This window comes from Leptonychotes weddellii, chromosome 6 (genome assembly GCF_054177405.1).
Source record: "Leptonychotes weddellii isolate Sample4059 chromosome 6, ASM5417740v2, whole genome shotgun sequence".
NCBI lineage: Eukaryota > Metazoa > Chordata > Mammalia > Carnivora > Phocidae > Leptonychotes > Leptonychotes weddellii.
Genome location: NC_138374.1, coordinates 130,851,955 through 130,869,038, shown reverse-complemented (window position 1 = coordinate 130,869,038; position 17,084 = coordinate 130,851,955). Strand labels below are relative to the sequence as shown.

Below are 17,084 nucleotides of genomic sequence, written 5' to 3'. Positions count from 1 at the left end.
CAAAAAAAGCACTTTGCTTGACAAAATCTGTGAGCTGAGCCATGTATCTCTGATTGATACTGTTTTGAAGGTTTGCCAAATAAAACTGTATTTTTAGCCATCGGTGCAGTTTATCACAGATTACACAGATTAGATGCATTACATCGGCCACTGACCTTCTCTGTATAAAAACGCAGTGACCTCTATTTGGCCCTGAGATTGAACTTCAGCCCTCCACTCCAGAGCTCGCCCACCTCATCAGAGTGCCCTGGCCCAGCGCTGACCATCAGCTGAAGCAGCAAGCAGGGCGAGTGGGGGAGGCTAAGCTATCCACACACCCAACATTTAAAGCAACCCCAGATTGGAGGGGTGGGGTGGGAGGGGGCAGGGGATGATTTCACTTCACAAGTCAGGTTGTTTCAGGAGTTAATTTAGAGCACTTAAATAGTATCGGTTCAGTTAGAAAGGTTCAATTAAGGCCTCTGCCCGCATCACTGCGGAGACTGCTTACGAGCATGTGGGACCAGGTATGAGATGAAAGGAGGGAAATCTGACCACAGCAAACAGGTCTACAATGGAAGTACAACCTCTTATTTAAAACCAACAAGAGGGCGCCTGGGTGGCTCAGTTGGTTGAGTCCCGGGATCGAGTCCCACATCGGGCTCCCTGCTCAGCTGGGGGTCTGCTTCTCCCTCTGACCCTCTTCCCTCTCGTGCTCTCTGTCTCTCATTCTCTCTCTCTCAAATAAATAAATAAAATCTTTAAAAAAATTAAAAAAAAATAAAACCAACAAGAATCTTTGAAAAGGAGAATGAGTGGAAATATCACTAGTGACTATGTGTGTTGGTCCTTCTTCTGTAGCCACTGGTTAGATGATTCTAGCAGCACTTTCTGGGCACGTATTCTGCTTTGCTGCCTCGGGGGAGCATCTGGGAACTGTGCGGATGCGTCGGGGAGGGAAGGAGAATCCCGTGCAAGCAGGTTGTGAGAGGTCCCTGCGGGGCTTGAGTATATCTTACCATACGGGTGCATGTGGTCTCCCGGCATCTGGGGTGGGGTGAGGCCCTGTCGGAAGGGGTCTGAGCTGTAGACACTCTGCTCGATGGCCAGGAGCTGCTGTGGGGTGGGCAGAGCCGTGTAGGGGTTCATGATCCCTTCCATGGGAGCATTCCCACCGCCATTTGTCTGAGCTGAAGGACAGAGAAGAAGGCATATCATTCCCCAAGTGCAGCCAGGGCCCCACGCTGGGAGAGAAGGCGAAGAGCATCTTCCGAACTTCATACCCCCCACTGCCCGGTGTCCCCGTCCAGCACCAGCCTTTGCTGCAGCTTTGCAAGGAGGAGTGAGAGGGGCTGGTGCCGGTGATACCGGGAGCCCCAGACCTGGGGTGGCACGCGCTGTGTCTGCCATCCCACTGTTGCCCCACCACACGGACTTCTCACAGGCCTGCTTGAGCAGCCCGGCAACATGGCGGCCGGCCTCCCCAGGGCCAGCAGTCCAGCAGAGCGCAAAGCAGAACCTGCCACATTTGTCATGACCTCACCTCAGAAGTCACTCCCTAGGTCAGCCCTCGTCAGCGTCTAAGGAGATGACACAAGGGTGTGAACACCAGGTGGTGACAATCATGGAGTGCCATCTTGGCTGTGGAACCGTGGTGAGATCATTTTACTTCCTGGCTCATTTATAAAATGGATGGGTTGGCCTGGTGGTGGATATTAAGGAGGGCACGTTCTGCATGGAGCACTGGGTGTTATATGCAAACAATGAATCATAGAACACTACATCAAAAACTAATGATGTAATGTATGGTGATTAACATAACATAATAAAATAAAATTTTTAAAAAATGGTCTGGAACAAGGTGACATCAGTGGTTCCCAGCCTGCGCCCATCTCAAGGGCCATCAAGGGTCAACCTCAGAGAAGAGGGATGGGGGAGGTGCAGTTGAACTTGGAGAGCTTTCTCGAAATACATCATTAAAACCAAGGCTACACATGAGTTTGGCAGCCACTGGAGGTGATGGATCTAAAGATCCTTCCAGCATCACCCCACTGAGAGCCCGTCAATCAAGTGGAGTTCACGACACCAGCCCCGCTGACCTCGTGGAGCTGATAAATGTGCTTTGGAACAACTTGCTACACTTGTGTAGAGAATTTTCGGAGACCGGAGGACTCCCTTCCTGCCTCCGCATCTTGCTGTGGTTCTCTGAACATCGGCCCATGACCTAGAGACTCTACTTTCCACGGCTTCTACTTTCTTAAGTCTGCCCTAGGAGTTGCTCTTTGAATTCTTCCAAGTCTCAAGCACTCTGAGTTTGTGTTGTCATAATGCCTTGATGCGTTCTTCCCCCACCCTGAGTGTGCTGGCCTATGGGAGTCGAAGTGCATGGCTCTTCCATGTCAGTGACCCTCTCTGAACTTCCCAGGGGCCCAGTGCGACAGGGCTGGTAAGTGACATTATCCCACCGCGGGGACAGATAGCCTGAGGCGCCAGGAGACAGAAAGGCTGGTCCCAGATCAAACAGCTCTGGGGGTGGAGCTGGGGCAGCATTCGGGTCTCCTGACCAACTGGCCCCAACAATCTTCCCCGGTCCCCATGTCCTTGTTTAACTTCTCTCTCTGAGCATCTATCTTGCCGTTAAGATACTGTTTGGCCTAGAAGATTGAGAAGCCAAGAGAACTCTGGGCTGCAAGAGTCAGATTCTAGATTGAGCTGAGCCCAGGTATCAAGCACAAGGCAAGGTGCATCATGCAAGGGCAAGGAGCCCTGTCTAGGGGCCTGAGAACAATTGTCACAGTCATGACCTTTCTCAAAGTATGGTCCACAGGGTGGCCGCGGTGGGAGTCTGTTAAAAATGCAGAATCTCAGGGCCTAGCCAGACTAGAGGAATCAGAATCTGTACTTTGCCACATGTCCGGTGATTTATGTACACACTGAAGGCTGACAATTCCTATTTGAGGTACAAGCAGACCCTTAGGGAATCCCGCTGGATGGCTGTTGGGGCCATATCCCTTTAAGAATGACACGGTCATGGGGCACCTGGGTGGCTCAGTCGTTAAGCGTCTGCCTTCGGCTCAGGTCACGATCCCAAGGTCCTGGGATCGAGCCCCACATCGGGCTCCCTGCTCAGCAGGAAGCCTGCTTCTCCCTCTCCCACTCCCCCTGCTTATGTTCCCTCTCTCGCTGTGTCTCTCTCTGTCAAATAAATAAATAAAATCTTAAAAAAAAAAAAAAAAAAAAAAAGAATGACACGGTCATAATATAGTTCTATTTGATTTTTTTTTCCTTTAACTCCCTTGAAGAGTCCCACAACCTGTCCCTCTTCACTCCCTTTCCAGTTCTCTCACCAGACCTATTAACCACAACAGCAAATGGAGGTGTGCACAGGAAGGGAGAGTTGGGGTGGCATGGCCTAGTGGAACCGAGGTTCAGAGACCTATGCTCCGGTCCTGACTCACCCCCTATTCAGCGAGGACACCGGTCAGCCTTGCAGAGCCCTTGTCTGCTCATCAGTGAGATGGGTACAAAGGACTTCTCTGCTCCCCTGGTGGGGTGGGGGGTGTTGTCAGACTCGGGTCAGTGTGAGAACACTCTTTGAACTATGAACGTGCCCGACGAGGGAGAGGGTTACTGTTTTACTCGCAGTATTTTTACTGTTTTATGTCATTTTAGAAAGGGGTAAGTCACAGTGGTGTCCTCTGTCAATTGATTTCCTGGGAAGGAGGAGGATCTGGGTGTGTCCTGGGCTCTGCGGGGAGTCCTGCCACAGTCCCGGGGGCTCTGGAGAAGGTTCGGACCACCTCAGTCAGCCTCCCAGGCCCCGGCTCGGTGCCCTCGACCCTCTCCCAGATCCCCCGGGGCGCGATCCTCGCTGGAAGAGCCTCTGCCCTTGGTGCAGACAGGGCTTCGCTGAGCCCAGAAGTGGCCTTCCAGCAAGAGCCGAGTGGTGGGCAAGGCCTGGACCCTCGCAGGCCTGGCTGGAGGGGCCCCGCTTACCGGAGCTCAGCCTCTGGGTGTTCTGCTGGTCCTGTTGTTGCTGCTGCCTCCGGGCTAGCTTCTTCATCTGACAAGGAGAGGGGTGCAGGGTTAGGGGGTTGGAGGCGGGGGGCCGGCAGCAGACACACAGGCCCCGTGTGGAAAGTGGAGGGACCACTCCCGCGGCCTGACTCAGGACAGGAGCCAGCCACAAGGCTGTCCACGGCTGCTGTGGGCTCTTCACCCACTGCCGGGCGCAGTCAGCTGGCTGGGAAGCACCAGGCCGCTCATCCTCTCAGCAGATAAACATAGCTGCTTGTGTTGTGACAGTTTCCGGTGAGCTGTAAGTGTGGCATTTGGGGACCGCAGGCGGGCCTAGCTGCGCAGCAAGGGGCTGCTGACAGGGTGTCGCCTGGGACGTGGCACTCCCCGCCCACTCCCCCCGTCTGCTGGCCCTGGTGTTGGAGACTCCAGGTAAGGAGCTGATCTCCTAGAGCACCCTGTTACCACCAAAACTTCCCGGAAGGAGCATCTTAACCCAATGCTTCTCACACTGTGCTCTGTGGAACATTCCGGTCCCGTGAGACGCTAACAAAAACAAGCAAACATTCCTCAGAGCTTCCAACTCCTCTGCTTTATGAATCTATTGGGTTACGGGGCCTCTCAAACCTAGGGAGACATGGAGTCCTCTCGGGATGGAGTACGTATCAATGGCCCTGTGCTGAGGAATTCAGTTAGGGCAGCACCGTGCTGTCTTAACCAATCGTGATCAGATAATGAGATATGAATTTACCACCCACTACAGATTAGGACATATGGGCCACGGGCCGCATGCCTTTTTAGGGGCAGGAAACTAGATGAGCACAAGGTCTAACATAAATGAAAGACTATGGCGGGGCAATGCAGACCTTGGTGGGATCTGGAGGACAACACGACAGTTGGGGTGTATACGGGGGGCACTGAGTAAAGGCATTCATGCCACCACGCTAGGATATGGCCTCAGTCCTGTCACATGTGTGCTATGGAAGTTTCTCTCTGCAATTTTAAAAGAGCTTTGGTAGGTGGGTTAGATAAAGGTGAATGAAAGAATCCGCTTTTACCAGAAGACAGAAAGACGTTTATTCCAGCAGACGGCTGGCCAGATTCACAGTCATGGCCACTAGGAAAATCAGTCATTTCACTAAAACGAATGCCCCGTCTCTCCCCTTCTGCGGGGCTGCTGTGGCTGACAGGACCATCGATAACAGAATTTTTGAATCAGGAGAACTACTCTATCCAGTGAGTTCTGGTTCGATAACCCACCCTCAAGTATTTATTATTCCAGGAAACCAGCCACACAGAGACAAACGACAGTAGGAAGCAGATTACCTTAGCTCTCTGGTTCTGGAACCACACTTGGACGACACGGACACTCAGCCCTGTCTCTGCAGCCAGGGTCTCCCTCACCTAGACAAAAGGAACATTAGAAATAGAGAAACACTGGCATCTCAGGGGAGGGGGCATCCCTACACGGCGCACTGGGAGGCCCGTAGGCCGCGTCTTAAATGGGAGCGGGCTGGTGTTTAATGGCCAGTGTGATCCCAAACACAAGACCATTGCTTCCCTTGAGGTGGAGAGAGGTCCTTCACCAGATAAACAAAGGAAGGGATAATTAATTTAGATGTGCATTTCAAGAGGGGTTTCTCTGACTCTGGAAATTAGGCCTTCAGGTGGTTTTGGAACATTAGCAAAATCTATCATTGTCCTTTAAGAGTCACATCCATGCCTATGTACTGACCTACTTAAGGAGAACCGAGAGCGAAAATCACTTTGCAAAACAAACGGCTCTCTCTTGTTCTGATCTGTCTCAATTCACTGACTTACATTTTTGGTTCTGTCCCTCATAGCTCTAGGTGACTTTGGGTGTTTCATGAATATTCACATTTACTGTTACCCTGAGTGAGCCCCACTCAAGGAGAATAAGACCAGAGCCATCTGGAATCTGCCAGAGCGAAAGCAGTCAGCTCTGATCAGCACGTGCGCCGTGGCCCCACAGAGACAGGACTGTCGAGATCCCCACGAGGAAGAGATGGGTTGAAACATCTGCCCTCCACGCAGATATACGCTGAGGGCAAGAAGGGAAAAGGCGAGAAGCTCAGCCTTTCTGAGAGCGAGGCTGAAAGACACCGCCCTCTTGCTTAGATTCTGGGGTGACATGGGGTTGAACGCCTAACACAGGAGCAGAGAGCTCACAGGACGCCTTGGGAAGTGGCCCACCTCTATCACCCCACTGGGGCTGAGGCCTAGGAGAAGTGAGATGATTAAACCAGATCTTTAAAACACATCCTTCTGCTAAGCCAACTAAAATAGCAGTGTGCCCCGGCCCCACTTCCACCTGCTGAAACCCTATCCATTTTTCAGGGGCCCGGCTCAAAAGCCACCTGTTCCACAAAGCCTTCCTGATTGCCCAGACAGAACTGACCTTCCCCTTCCTCGGGCTCCCACGGCTCCCAGCTGCCCCTCTGTAATGGTCCTCGCAGCTTTCTCCCCCATGTTAGTTATGTGCAGACGCATCTCTCCCCCGCTGGCTGGGGGCCTGCAGGCTGCCTGGCCACAGCACCAGGCATGGGGCCATGCAGAGGCTGGGAGTCTAATACGTGTAGGATTAGTAGTAATAGAAGGAGGTGATCATTTGTCCTTGCATAAGCCTACTTTGGGGCTACTTTACTTCCTACCAGCACCTTCCCTGGAGCCTAGGAAGCATGAGGGCAGAGAGAGAAAGAGGTCTGCAGGAGGCCAGAGGTGGTGGCAAACTGTATTATTGGTCAGTTCCGCAAATATGCCCCCTCCCTGCCCTGCTCCCACAGGCGGGCCTTCCCCCCTGCCTCACACTGGGTTAGCCACATGACTTGCTTTGGCTCATGGGATGTGTGTGGACACGGCACGTGTGATCCAAGGAGAGCCTTTCAGTGGTTTTGCCCGGTGTGACTTGGCCTCCTGCCTTCTGCCATCCTCATGGAAACAGCGTGCTCCTTCGGCCCGGAGCCCCGGAGACACAGGTGGAGCAGGCCTGAACCTGAGCCCAGCTGGGCCACAGCCAAACCACAGTCCAGGAGCAAGAACACAATGTCTGCTGGAAACCACTAAGCTTTTGTTTGTTTTGACAGCAAAAGCCGACTCATACAGATAGAGAAAAACAATGCTAAGGTTTTTAAAAATGTATTTCCTCCACGAGTTCCAATTTAAGAAGTTCTTATTTGTATCGTATCAGGAACAAGAGTGAGCATATGGCCGTCAATAAATGGCGGGTCCTTAATAAACGGGCACAGCTGTTTGTGGCAGAGACTGCTGATTGTCCCCGATACCCATTCTCTCCTTCCTCCTATTAACAGTTGAATTCCCAAGCTTTAGCAGGGCATGTGGTCACCCAGGCAGACTCATTTCCCAGCTCCCTCAGAGGAGGTGTAGTCAAGGATCTTGGGGCATGCCTTGCCCTCTACTTCCTCTTTCTCCAGCATGGTGGCTAGAAAAGATGGTGGTACCTATGGCCCCTTAGAACCACGTGACGGATAACAGAGCTCCCTGCTAATCTTGGGTTGCTCATCTCTGGGCTGCGACATAAGATGGAAACAAACTCGTACCTCATTAAACCACAAAAGTTCACAGCAGACCCATCTGTCACAGCCCCAAACTGGAAACAACCCAAACACCCATCAACAGGTAAATGGACAAAGAAGCTGTGGTGCATCCATACAGTGGAATACCATTCGGCAACAAAAATGAATGAACTAAGACATCAGTGAATCCCAAAGGCACCATCCAAGTGGAACAAACTAGAGCAAAAATAGATAAATAGATTTCTATTAGCCACTATATTTTCACTCCTTGTTATAGCATCTGGGTCTATATCCTCCAACTGGTACCTACTGTTGTTCTTCTTCCTGTTGCTCTCCATGAATTGAGCCAGCAGCCACTTGAAATGGGTATAGATGCACAAAAGTTTAGGGAGGTCCTATTATCTCCCTGGCCACACCGTTAGGGATCTGGGGTCTCCAGTAGGGCTCAAGGCTATAGACTCTATCTGAACAGCCTCCCTCACCACCCTGACCCCCCCACGTGTGCCCATGGACACTCCAGGGGAGGGCAGTATACACAAACAGTGGGGCCCGGTCCCCTTTCCCCTCTTCCTCCCCCCCCCCCCGTACCTTCCTGCACGGCTTGGAGGATACTTCAAATGAGGCCTTGAATGCTCTCCTCTGTTGGGTTGTCAAGATGGTTCTGGGACGTTTGGGACGCTTATGGTCTTTGCCATCTTCAGCGGCTCCTTTCCCTGCCCCATTGGCTGACTTGCAAAGACTTTCTTCATCATCACTTTTGCCTAAAAGAAGCAGAAAATACTGTGTTAAGGTCTTCAAAGCCACTTCCTGGAGCTGTGTGTTATTCTATAACAAGGCACTCAGGTCCGCGTTCCCAGGATGGCTTTATAGGTAAGTGTAGTAACCTCTGTGGGATTGACTTGAAAGCCTCCAGGAAAGGACCAAGGAAAATACCTCTAAAATTCAGAGACAGCAATCAGAAAGTCTGCCTTTATGGCTCCGAACTTTCTCCCAGGATAGTGTCCTAGCTCCAAAGTTACTAACTGTGTGACCTTGAGCAAGGTACTTAACTCTCTCTGACTCAGTTTCTTTACCTGCAAAACTGGAACAGAAGAGAACCTACTTCATTGGAACAGTTGTAAGGATTAAATGAGTTTACCGATGAGGCACTCAAAACCCTGCTTGGCATATAATAAATGCCCAATAAGTACTGGTTATTAATGTTATTTCTTAGACGTCATTTTTTCAAGTCTAGGCCTGGAGACGTTTTGTATAATTTCCTAGACACTGTGTCTGAAATTCTAGCCACTGCCAGGGGGTAGAAAATATTACTGTTTAAAAGGCCATAGAGGACCAGCATTAGATTACTTGCAGGGACTGATAACTGAGAATAGATATAGTGTAAGTAGTTAGCCAAAATTGCTTGTGTATAAAATAACTACTAAAGTAAACTGTATTTATATTTGTGTGGGTTACTTCATAAGCAGTGAGCAGTAGGAGGAGTAACCTTTGAAGGAAGCAAAGCCTTCAGTTACATCACATTCTCTCCCAGACCTCCTCGTGCATCCCATGGACCTCATGCTCCTGAGAAGATGCTTCTAGGGTCTGCGGAATACGATGTGAGGGACACATTTTCCTACTTTCAGCATTAAAAGCCATTGGCAGTTATGTGCCCAAACAACCCCCACAAGAACCTCGTTTCTCGCTGGGTCTTCACAGAGCTCAGCTGTCCTCTTTCCTCCAGTGGGAAGCCCCATCCCAAGGGTGTCCCCAGCTCTGGTGTCCTGATCCTGGCTCTCCTTCTGGCCACCTCAAGAAATCCAGGTGGAGGGGACCCTCCATGTGTGAGCCACACAACCCCTGTTCTTCATCCCACCCTCCTCTGTAAAGGATGCTCATCTGCATATGCCATTTTCATTTAGACTTCTGTTGACTATTCCATCCGAAGGGACAATGGCTTCTTTTCTCTATGAACCTTTAGACATAGAGTTGGAACAAGAAGGGACACTAACCTGTGAGTTTCTTGAGGGCATGACCCTTTCAATGTCATTGAGCAGGTCTGACGTAGGCACATGTAGGTCTCCATCCAGCTCGGCCCCCCCATTGTAAGCGTGGCGCTATGGGAGTGCGGTCACGCACTGGGCCTCAGTTTCCCCACCTGCACCACCGCAGCAATAACACACACCTGCAGGTGGCTCAGGGGTAGTGCTATTGTGGGCAAAGCAACTAACACGGTCCTGGTGCACAGGAGGCTCGAAATAGATGTGGAAAGAATGTCTTTTCCCTTCTGCTTCAACCCCCTCAAGAGGACAGGGGGAAAACTCAGAAAGATTAAAGAAGAGATAAAAGAGGAAGAATCCTCATGACAAGGAGCGGCTACTCTGGCACCTTCATCTCTGAGGCAGCTCTTCCCTGGGGCAAATCCAGTAAGCCGACCTCAACCATCCCTCCATAGGAAGGGGTTTTAGGATCTTTCTAGAAGGATATTTTCAAAATGGCAAGAAAAAATGAGCCCGTAAGAACTAAAAGCCACAGGGAAATAAGAAGACCCCACAAGAAGAGAGACAGTGGGAAAAAAGCCACTGACTTCCCACATTCACCCTTGCAAGGCCCTATACCCCACTGCTCAGAGACCTCCTCTCCCCAAAGCCCGGTCCTTCCCTGAGGCCAAGAATTCTGTCTGCTGCTGGACTCCCAGGGTCAAAAGGATGCTCTTCTGGTACCAGTGAGGCCTTCAGTGAGTTTTCTTTGGAAATGGGCTGACACCCCCCCCCTCCCCGCAGGAACATACAGACCTCCTGTAAGGCCAGCGATGAACGGGGGCTGAATCTGGAACAAACGACTATGAAATCCAACGTGCAGCCTACATCTGAAAATGCACTTGTAGGCTTCACTGTCTTGCACGCCTGAAACTCCTGTAACACCGTATGTTAACTTTACTGGAATTTAAATTAAAAGCTTAATTTAAAAAAGGGCGTTGGAACATATAAAATATTTTATCAGATAAAAACAATAAAAGAAAATGCAACCGTATAATTTAGGAACCTCAGGTGTTATAACCAGTTTTGTCCATAAAACGATATTTGCAAATGTCTTCTGGAGTCAATCTGACTCTCTGACAGTCATTCCTCATGTGGTCTGATGCGAATGCTTATTGATAACTAGGAGAACAAAACTCATGAAAATGTAAGGTCTGAAATCATGCTAGATTCCTTGATAATGGCTCATATACGCTGCCATCATTTGGGAAATTAATGTGGGCTCTGGAGTCATCCAAACTCAGGTTTAAATTCTGGCTCTGCCCGTTATGATGTGTGATTTTGAACAAATTCTCAAGACTCAGTTGTCTCATCGGGGAGGGTGACAGGGTTGTTGGCATTAAATGAGATGATACACGTAAAGGGTTTAGCGCTGTCTAGAATGTAACAGGTGCCTACTAAATCATCATCATCATCGTCACCATTATTACTTCAACATAAAAGAATTCTTGATCCGAGACACATGTTTTCTGTTAATAATAGTCGCCTGTCGACGGAAGTCGGAGTTGAGGTTTTACAAACCCAGCGTTCATTTCTCTCTTTGCGGACATGACCCCAGCCAACACTGAGAGTTGGTTGTGTAGCTGGGAGCCTGTGAGTGCTTGCGAGAAGGAAGGTGAAGGGAGGGAGACGGGGCTGGGCCGGTTCCAGACGGAAGATGTAATTGCTGAAATTTGTTGGGAGTCCCTGAGGCAGGCTATCTGAGGCCCCCCTTGTCTGGGATACCCATACTTTCCCCAAGAGCTGCTACTCCATCATGGAACAATGGGGAGGAGGAAAGAGAACTATCTCGTAGGCTGGTCCCCAGTGCCCACTTTTGGAGGATGTGGAGAGCACTATGCGTGGCTCATTCATCCTCTCCCTGTCCCTGGAGGAGGAGAGATGAAAACATTTGTTTTCAGAAGAGGAAGGAGAAGGGGGCCAGGGGTGGGGGAGGAGGGGCAGGAGGGAGAGGACAGAAAGAACAAGATTACAATTGGTCTCAAGTATTTCTATTGCTTTTGGGGTACATTTTCTCCCTTCGATTCCTATTTTCTGCTACTAATCTCTCTCTCTCTCTCTCTTCTGTCTCCTCAGGTCCCACCTTTTGCCTTCCAAGAAGCTCCTCATGCTCTAGACCAGGGGCCTACAAACTTCTTTTTTTTTTTTTGTAAAAGGCCAGACAGTACTATTTTACTCTTTGCAGGCCTCACAGTCCAGTACAACAACTCGACTCTGCCATTAGCGCGCAGAAGCTACAGACAATATGAGTAGGCGTGTCTTCCAAAAACGGGCCCCAGGCCAGCCAGCATACCATAGCGAGCTGATCACTTTCTAGACCTCTCCTGACCTCCTGTTTTCCATCAAAACTTACATATCCTCCATCCTAGTCTTTCAGGTTCTGACTCTGGGGACAGGGAGCTCTGCTGATGGACACCGAGGAGTCAGTGATGAGCACAGTTGGATGGGTTCTCTCCCACGGTCAAAAACATCTATGCATTGAACAGAAAATGCCTCCAACTGAACAGTCACTGCTGTGGAATTCCAGGTGTCCTGGCAGAGCTGAGCGAGAGATTCTGAAGATGGAGCAGGGAGGGGCCTTCTGGCACTTCTCAAGGTGCCGACAGATGCCCAGGAGAAGGCAGACCATCACTAAACATCGCCCTACTCCTTATCTGCTGGGTTGTAAATATTCTGGGCAGAACAGTGCCCTCTCACTCTCTTGGGGAACTTCCAGGCTGCTCCTGGGATGTTCACCAAGGCTCCCGCCTTCTCTTGCCACAGGGACAGGCCTGTCAGACTCGGACCCCAACTTCTCCATAAAAAACACGCAATGCCTAAGATACACGCTTATCGATGGGCCCGAGAGAAAGAAAGGTTCGAAAAGAGCTAGGAAATTTCTCCCAGAACCAGCAGGAAGCCTGGAGAGCAGAAGATGAAGAGCGACTTTGAAATCGCAGAGACGTGGGAGTGCAAGAGGGAGCCGGCCCCGCTCTGTTGCCAGTGCTCCCACACCCAGACGCAGGTCAGAGCGATCCCTCATAATTTAAGCTGACACCCCTCAGTGGAGATGAAAGGAACACCACTCGCTGTCTCCGACAACAAATGTCAGCATCCCTGGAGGCCATTTAGACACAAACACAGCATAAATCTGACTCCTAGTGGGGAAGGCCAGAGATTAAGTCTCCACGCACAGCCTACCATAGTGAAATGAATTTGCTTGGCATAAAGTTTGAACATGTTTCTCAGGGTCTTTCTTTCCCCTTTCTCATAAAAAAAAAAAAAAATCTGGAATGGCTCAGGGCTGTTGCTTCCCCCTTGCCTGGCCCTCCCACTCGTTTATGACATAAGCAATCACAGATGAAAGACCCAGCCGTGGTTTATGGCCCTGAGATGGGCTGCAACTACCTGTGGGGCCGTGTAGATTCATTTCAGGTTGTTGGAAAAATCCCAACGGCCCATAAACAGGGAAAGAGACATCTGAGCTTGGCCCAGGAGGTGAGGGTGGTGGTGGGAGGGGTGGGGGAAGAGACCCGCATGCTCGGGAAGGGAGAGGCAGGAACAGGCCTCAGATGCTGCCCACATGATGAGCCTCATAAATGTCCTTCAGGCCCGGGGTGGAGAGGAAGGGTCTGGGACTTGCTGTGGCGGGGGGGCGGGGAGGGAAAGGAGGAAGGGCGGGATGTATGAAGACAGGAAGCTATTTCAGTTGCTGCCCTGCACTGCGGGATCGGAATTCCTTTCTCCTGGAGCTGAACGGTGGTCAACTCTGGATGCAGTGCAGCATCTAAAATCCAAGAGGCAAGACGTGAAGTCCTCTAGAAGGGTCGAGTCCCTGTACTAGAACTAGTACACTTTCAAACTACTGTTTGAAACTACCTTGCACGTGGTTCTGCAAGGAGGTCTCGACTCCAACCACACTCAGGTTCCCATGAAAGATCAGACTCGGAACCGGTTCATTGCATCATTTCACTCAATAAGCATCCATTATGGGCTCGTGTTAGGCACGGGACCAGGACAACCCTGGGATATGCAGATGATGAAGACTCACCCTCTCCTCTCACAGAGATCTCAGACTAGGAAAGGGGAATCAGATCCAATGGCCAAAGAACGATAACTCTGCTCAGAGGAGCTAGGAGAGGGGACCGGAGAAGGTGACATCGGGCAGGTGTCACTTGAACTACAAATGAGTCACACAAACAATGCACAGCAGTTCCAGATATAGGAGATGGGGCACCACATGTCACAAGAGCAGAACTTCCAATGGCACGGGAGCAAGACATTGACCCGGGCGGGGGGCTCATCAAATAGCAAGTGTGCGGGCACGCGGCTCCAGCCCCGCACTGCTCAGTGCACTGGGAGGGGTAACAAAGACCTCAGACATAACCCCTTGCTCTTAAGGAACAGAAAACAGAGTTAGCACATACGAAACAATCAAAAATATCACATAGAACTTGGCTAAGTTCTTTGGGCATGGTGAGAAATGTTAGTACAAATGTGGGCAGTTAGAAAAGACGCTTCCGGGGCGCCTGGGTGGCTCAGTTGGTTAAGCAGCTGCCTTCGGCTCAGGTCATGATCCTGGAGTCCCGGGATCGAGTCCCGCGTCGGGCTCCCTGCTCAGCGGGGAGTCTGCTTCTCCCTCTGACCCTCCTCCCTCTCATTCTCTCTCTCTCAAATAAATAAATAAAATCTTTAAAAAAAAAAAAAAAGAAAGAAAGAAAGAAAAAGAAAAGATGCTTCCGTGAGCCAGAGAAGCTAGTGGCAGGAGCTTAAACACGGGGACGAGGGAGGCGAGGTCTTCCAGAGGCCAAGGGCAGGAAGCTGGAGCTCTGGAGGGCTCAGCCTGCCTTTAACCTCAGGAAGGGGAAGAAAATGAATGCACACCCAGGGACCAGGACAGGGAACCTCAGGGCCTCATCAGACGGTACACAACTTGGAGGAAGAAGAAATACAGGTGGAGAGGGGCCCCAATATCCCAGAGCCGATGCTGTCAGCAGTGACGAGATGAATGACAAGGGGAATCCTGTGGCTGGAGCTATGTGGAGAAAGGGGGGACTGGGGAAGGCCCAGACGCCAGGCCCGGAATTGCTGGGCCCATGTGGGGTGACAGTGTCCACCCGGAAGCCCGGGCTGAGTAAACCGCTCAGGTCCCAGTGCTAGACAGGGACCCTGAAACAGAAGACAATGCCCATGTCCCAAGCGCCAATTCTGTGTCAGCCCTTTTGTGTCCAGGGTACACATGTCCTCTCATGTCCATGGCAATGCACACGACAGGCAGTACCATTCATTCTGCTCCTGCCCAAGGAATAAAGACAGCCTCAGAGAGGTTCAGGAATCTCCCCTCCAACATGCAGGGCCCCCGCGGCAGGACCAGGTTTCATCCAAGGCCTGTCTACTTCCAAGCCCAGGCCCAAGGCGCTCCTGCAGTGAGGAGAGAAACAGACTTTTTTTAAGAGATGGAAAGGAAGAAGGGGGGAGAGGCAGAAGGAGGGGGAGAGGAAGAATCTTAAGCAGACTCCACGCCCAATGCAGAGCCTGACACGGGGCTCGATCTCACGACCCTGAGATCATGACCTGAGCTGAAATCAAGAGTCGGATGCTTAACCAACTGAGCTACCCAGGCGCCCTGAGAGACAGACTTTTTAACCAGCAAACCAGACATAAGTAAAGGACAGTCACCTGTGCATATCCTGGCCTAAGAGTGGCGACAGTCAGATGCTCTGTGTCCCACAGTCTACTGAAAGATCACTCTTTATATCAGAGGACACATGGAATGCCAGAAAGTAACTCTGGGCATGAAATAGGAGACTGGATTCGAAGCCCCAATTCTGCAACTCAGCTGTATACCCTTGGATGAAATTTCCCACATCTCGGAGACTCCATTTCTTCATCTATAAGATAATATAAAAATCCCCTATGCTTACCTAATCCTTGGCATGGAGTCATTTTACAGTTGTATTGTTGCATCGTTTCTATCACAGCCCAGGAAGCAGGAAATGCGTATTTGTCTTTTTTTTTTTCCTTTTTACAGATGCATAAACTGAGGCCCAAGGAGGGAGTTGTACTGCCCAAGGGCACAGGGTTGGGATGCTCTGTGTTGTGCCCCCACAACCCCTCTCCCTGCCTCAACTGCCTCATGGGATAGTTATGAAGATCCAAGGGTCCCTGGTATTTGCAAAATATCCGGTGCTGGCCACCTACAAATAGCATCCCCGTTATTAAAGAGGGAGGAAAGAAAGGCTCACGGGAAGGCTTTCTCGGAGGTGGAAAGCCATTCTTTTCTGTCCAGAAGGGACAGAACCTCTCCTCCCTCCCCAATACATACCTTACCATTGCAGTCCCAGCCAAGATCTCCAATCACAGGGCACTAAGCCTTTCCAAAGCACAGCAGACAGAAGCCAAGCCCACGCCTGAGTCAGGCTGGAGGTCAAGTGTCTCAGAAAGGCACCTTTGTGCGGCCACGCCCACAACGGATGGGGGTTTCTGTGCCAGGCAGGGGGAGGGGCGAGCAGGCCAGCCAGGACCCCGAAGGGAGCTACAGCTCCACTCTGGGGATCATGGCAGCCACCAGAGCCTGGACACCTCGCTTGCTTGCCCCCGGTGGGCTGGTGCTCGTGGGAGGGAACCTCGCCCCGGGGGGTTTGTAGGGAAAGACGACAGTATTGGTGCAGATTGCCGGGATTATTGTGGATTTGCATCAGTTTGGGCCTCTTCGCATTTGAATAGGCTTTATGCTAACACCTACCTTGCCCCCCCCACACACACACACTGCATCTTTTCTCTTGAGTTCTTCTATCGCTTTCCCCGTTTTAGATACACACACATCTACATGCAATCCAAACTGATAAGCACAGGTGCGAATGCTGACTGCCCCTATGCCCAGACTCGTCATATATGGAAATACTAATAATTGCGATATCATGAGATTCCTCTACACCAACATCACTGTATGCAAATCAAGAACAGACAAAAGCACTACACAAAAGCCAGGACTTGTGTTGTTTGGATTTGGCTAGCACCAGAGAGGGAGACTGGAAGCTTACAACAAGCCAAATCAGGTATTTGGGGCTCAGGGCTCAGCCTCAGTAAAAGCTCATTAATCCAGATGCACCGATGGTTCACTAGGTTTGGGCTGTGATATGCATAATGCTGTCCTAGGTTAAAGGGGAACCTGAGTGGCTCAGTTGGTGAAGCATCTGCCTTCGGCTCAGGTCACAATCCTGGAGTCCCAGGATCAAGCCCAGCGTGGGGCTCCCTGCTCAGCGGGGAGTCTGCTTCTCCCTCTCCATCTCCTCCTCCCCCATTCATGCTCTCTTCCTCACTCTCTCTCAAATAAATAAATAAAATCTTAAAAAAAAAAAAACATTGTCCTAGGTTACTATTAATAAGGTCTGAGTGCAATTGTTCTGGTTTAGAAACAGACTAAAGTGGATTGAATACTGTATCTCTTTGGAGTAGTCCAATTTTGCTGCATTAATTACTAGTCCTCTGGAGAATAAAATTATCTGAGAAAATGAAACTGTTTCAAGTCAGGGTT

General features: G+C 50.6%; 1 protein-coding gene across 1 annotated transcript in view; it reads right to left on the bottom strand.

Annotated features, from left to right (window-relative positions):
- LMX1A (LIM homeobox transcription factor 1 alpha) overlaps positions 1–17,084 on the bottom strand; it is a 150,761-nt gene that overhangs the window by 381 nt on the left and 133,296 nt on the right. The window contains exons 5-8 of the mRNA XM_081825227.1: positions 8,139–8,311; positions 5,323–5,400; positions 3,976–4,042; positions 999–1,169 (exon numbers count right to left, since the gene is read on the bottom strand). Of these exons, the coding sequence (XP_081681353.1) occupies positions 999–1,169; positions 3,976–4,042; positions 5,323–5,400; positions 8,139–8,311 (489 nt within the window). The remainder of the gene's footprint in view (positions 1–998; positions 1,170–3,975; positions 4,043–5,322; positions 5,401–8,138; positions 8,312–17,084) is intronic.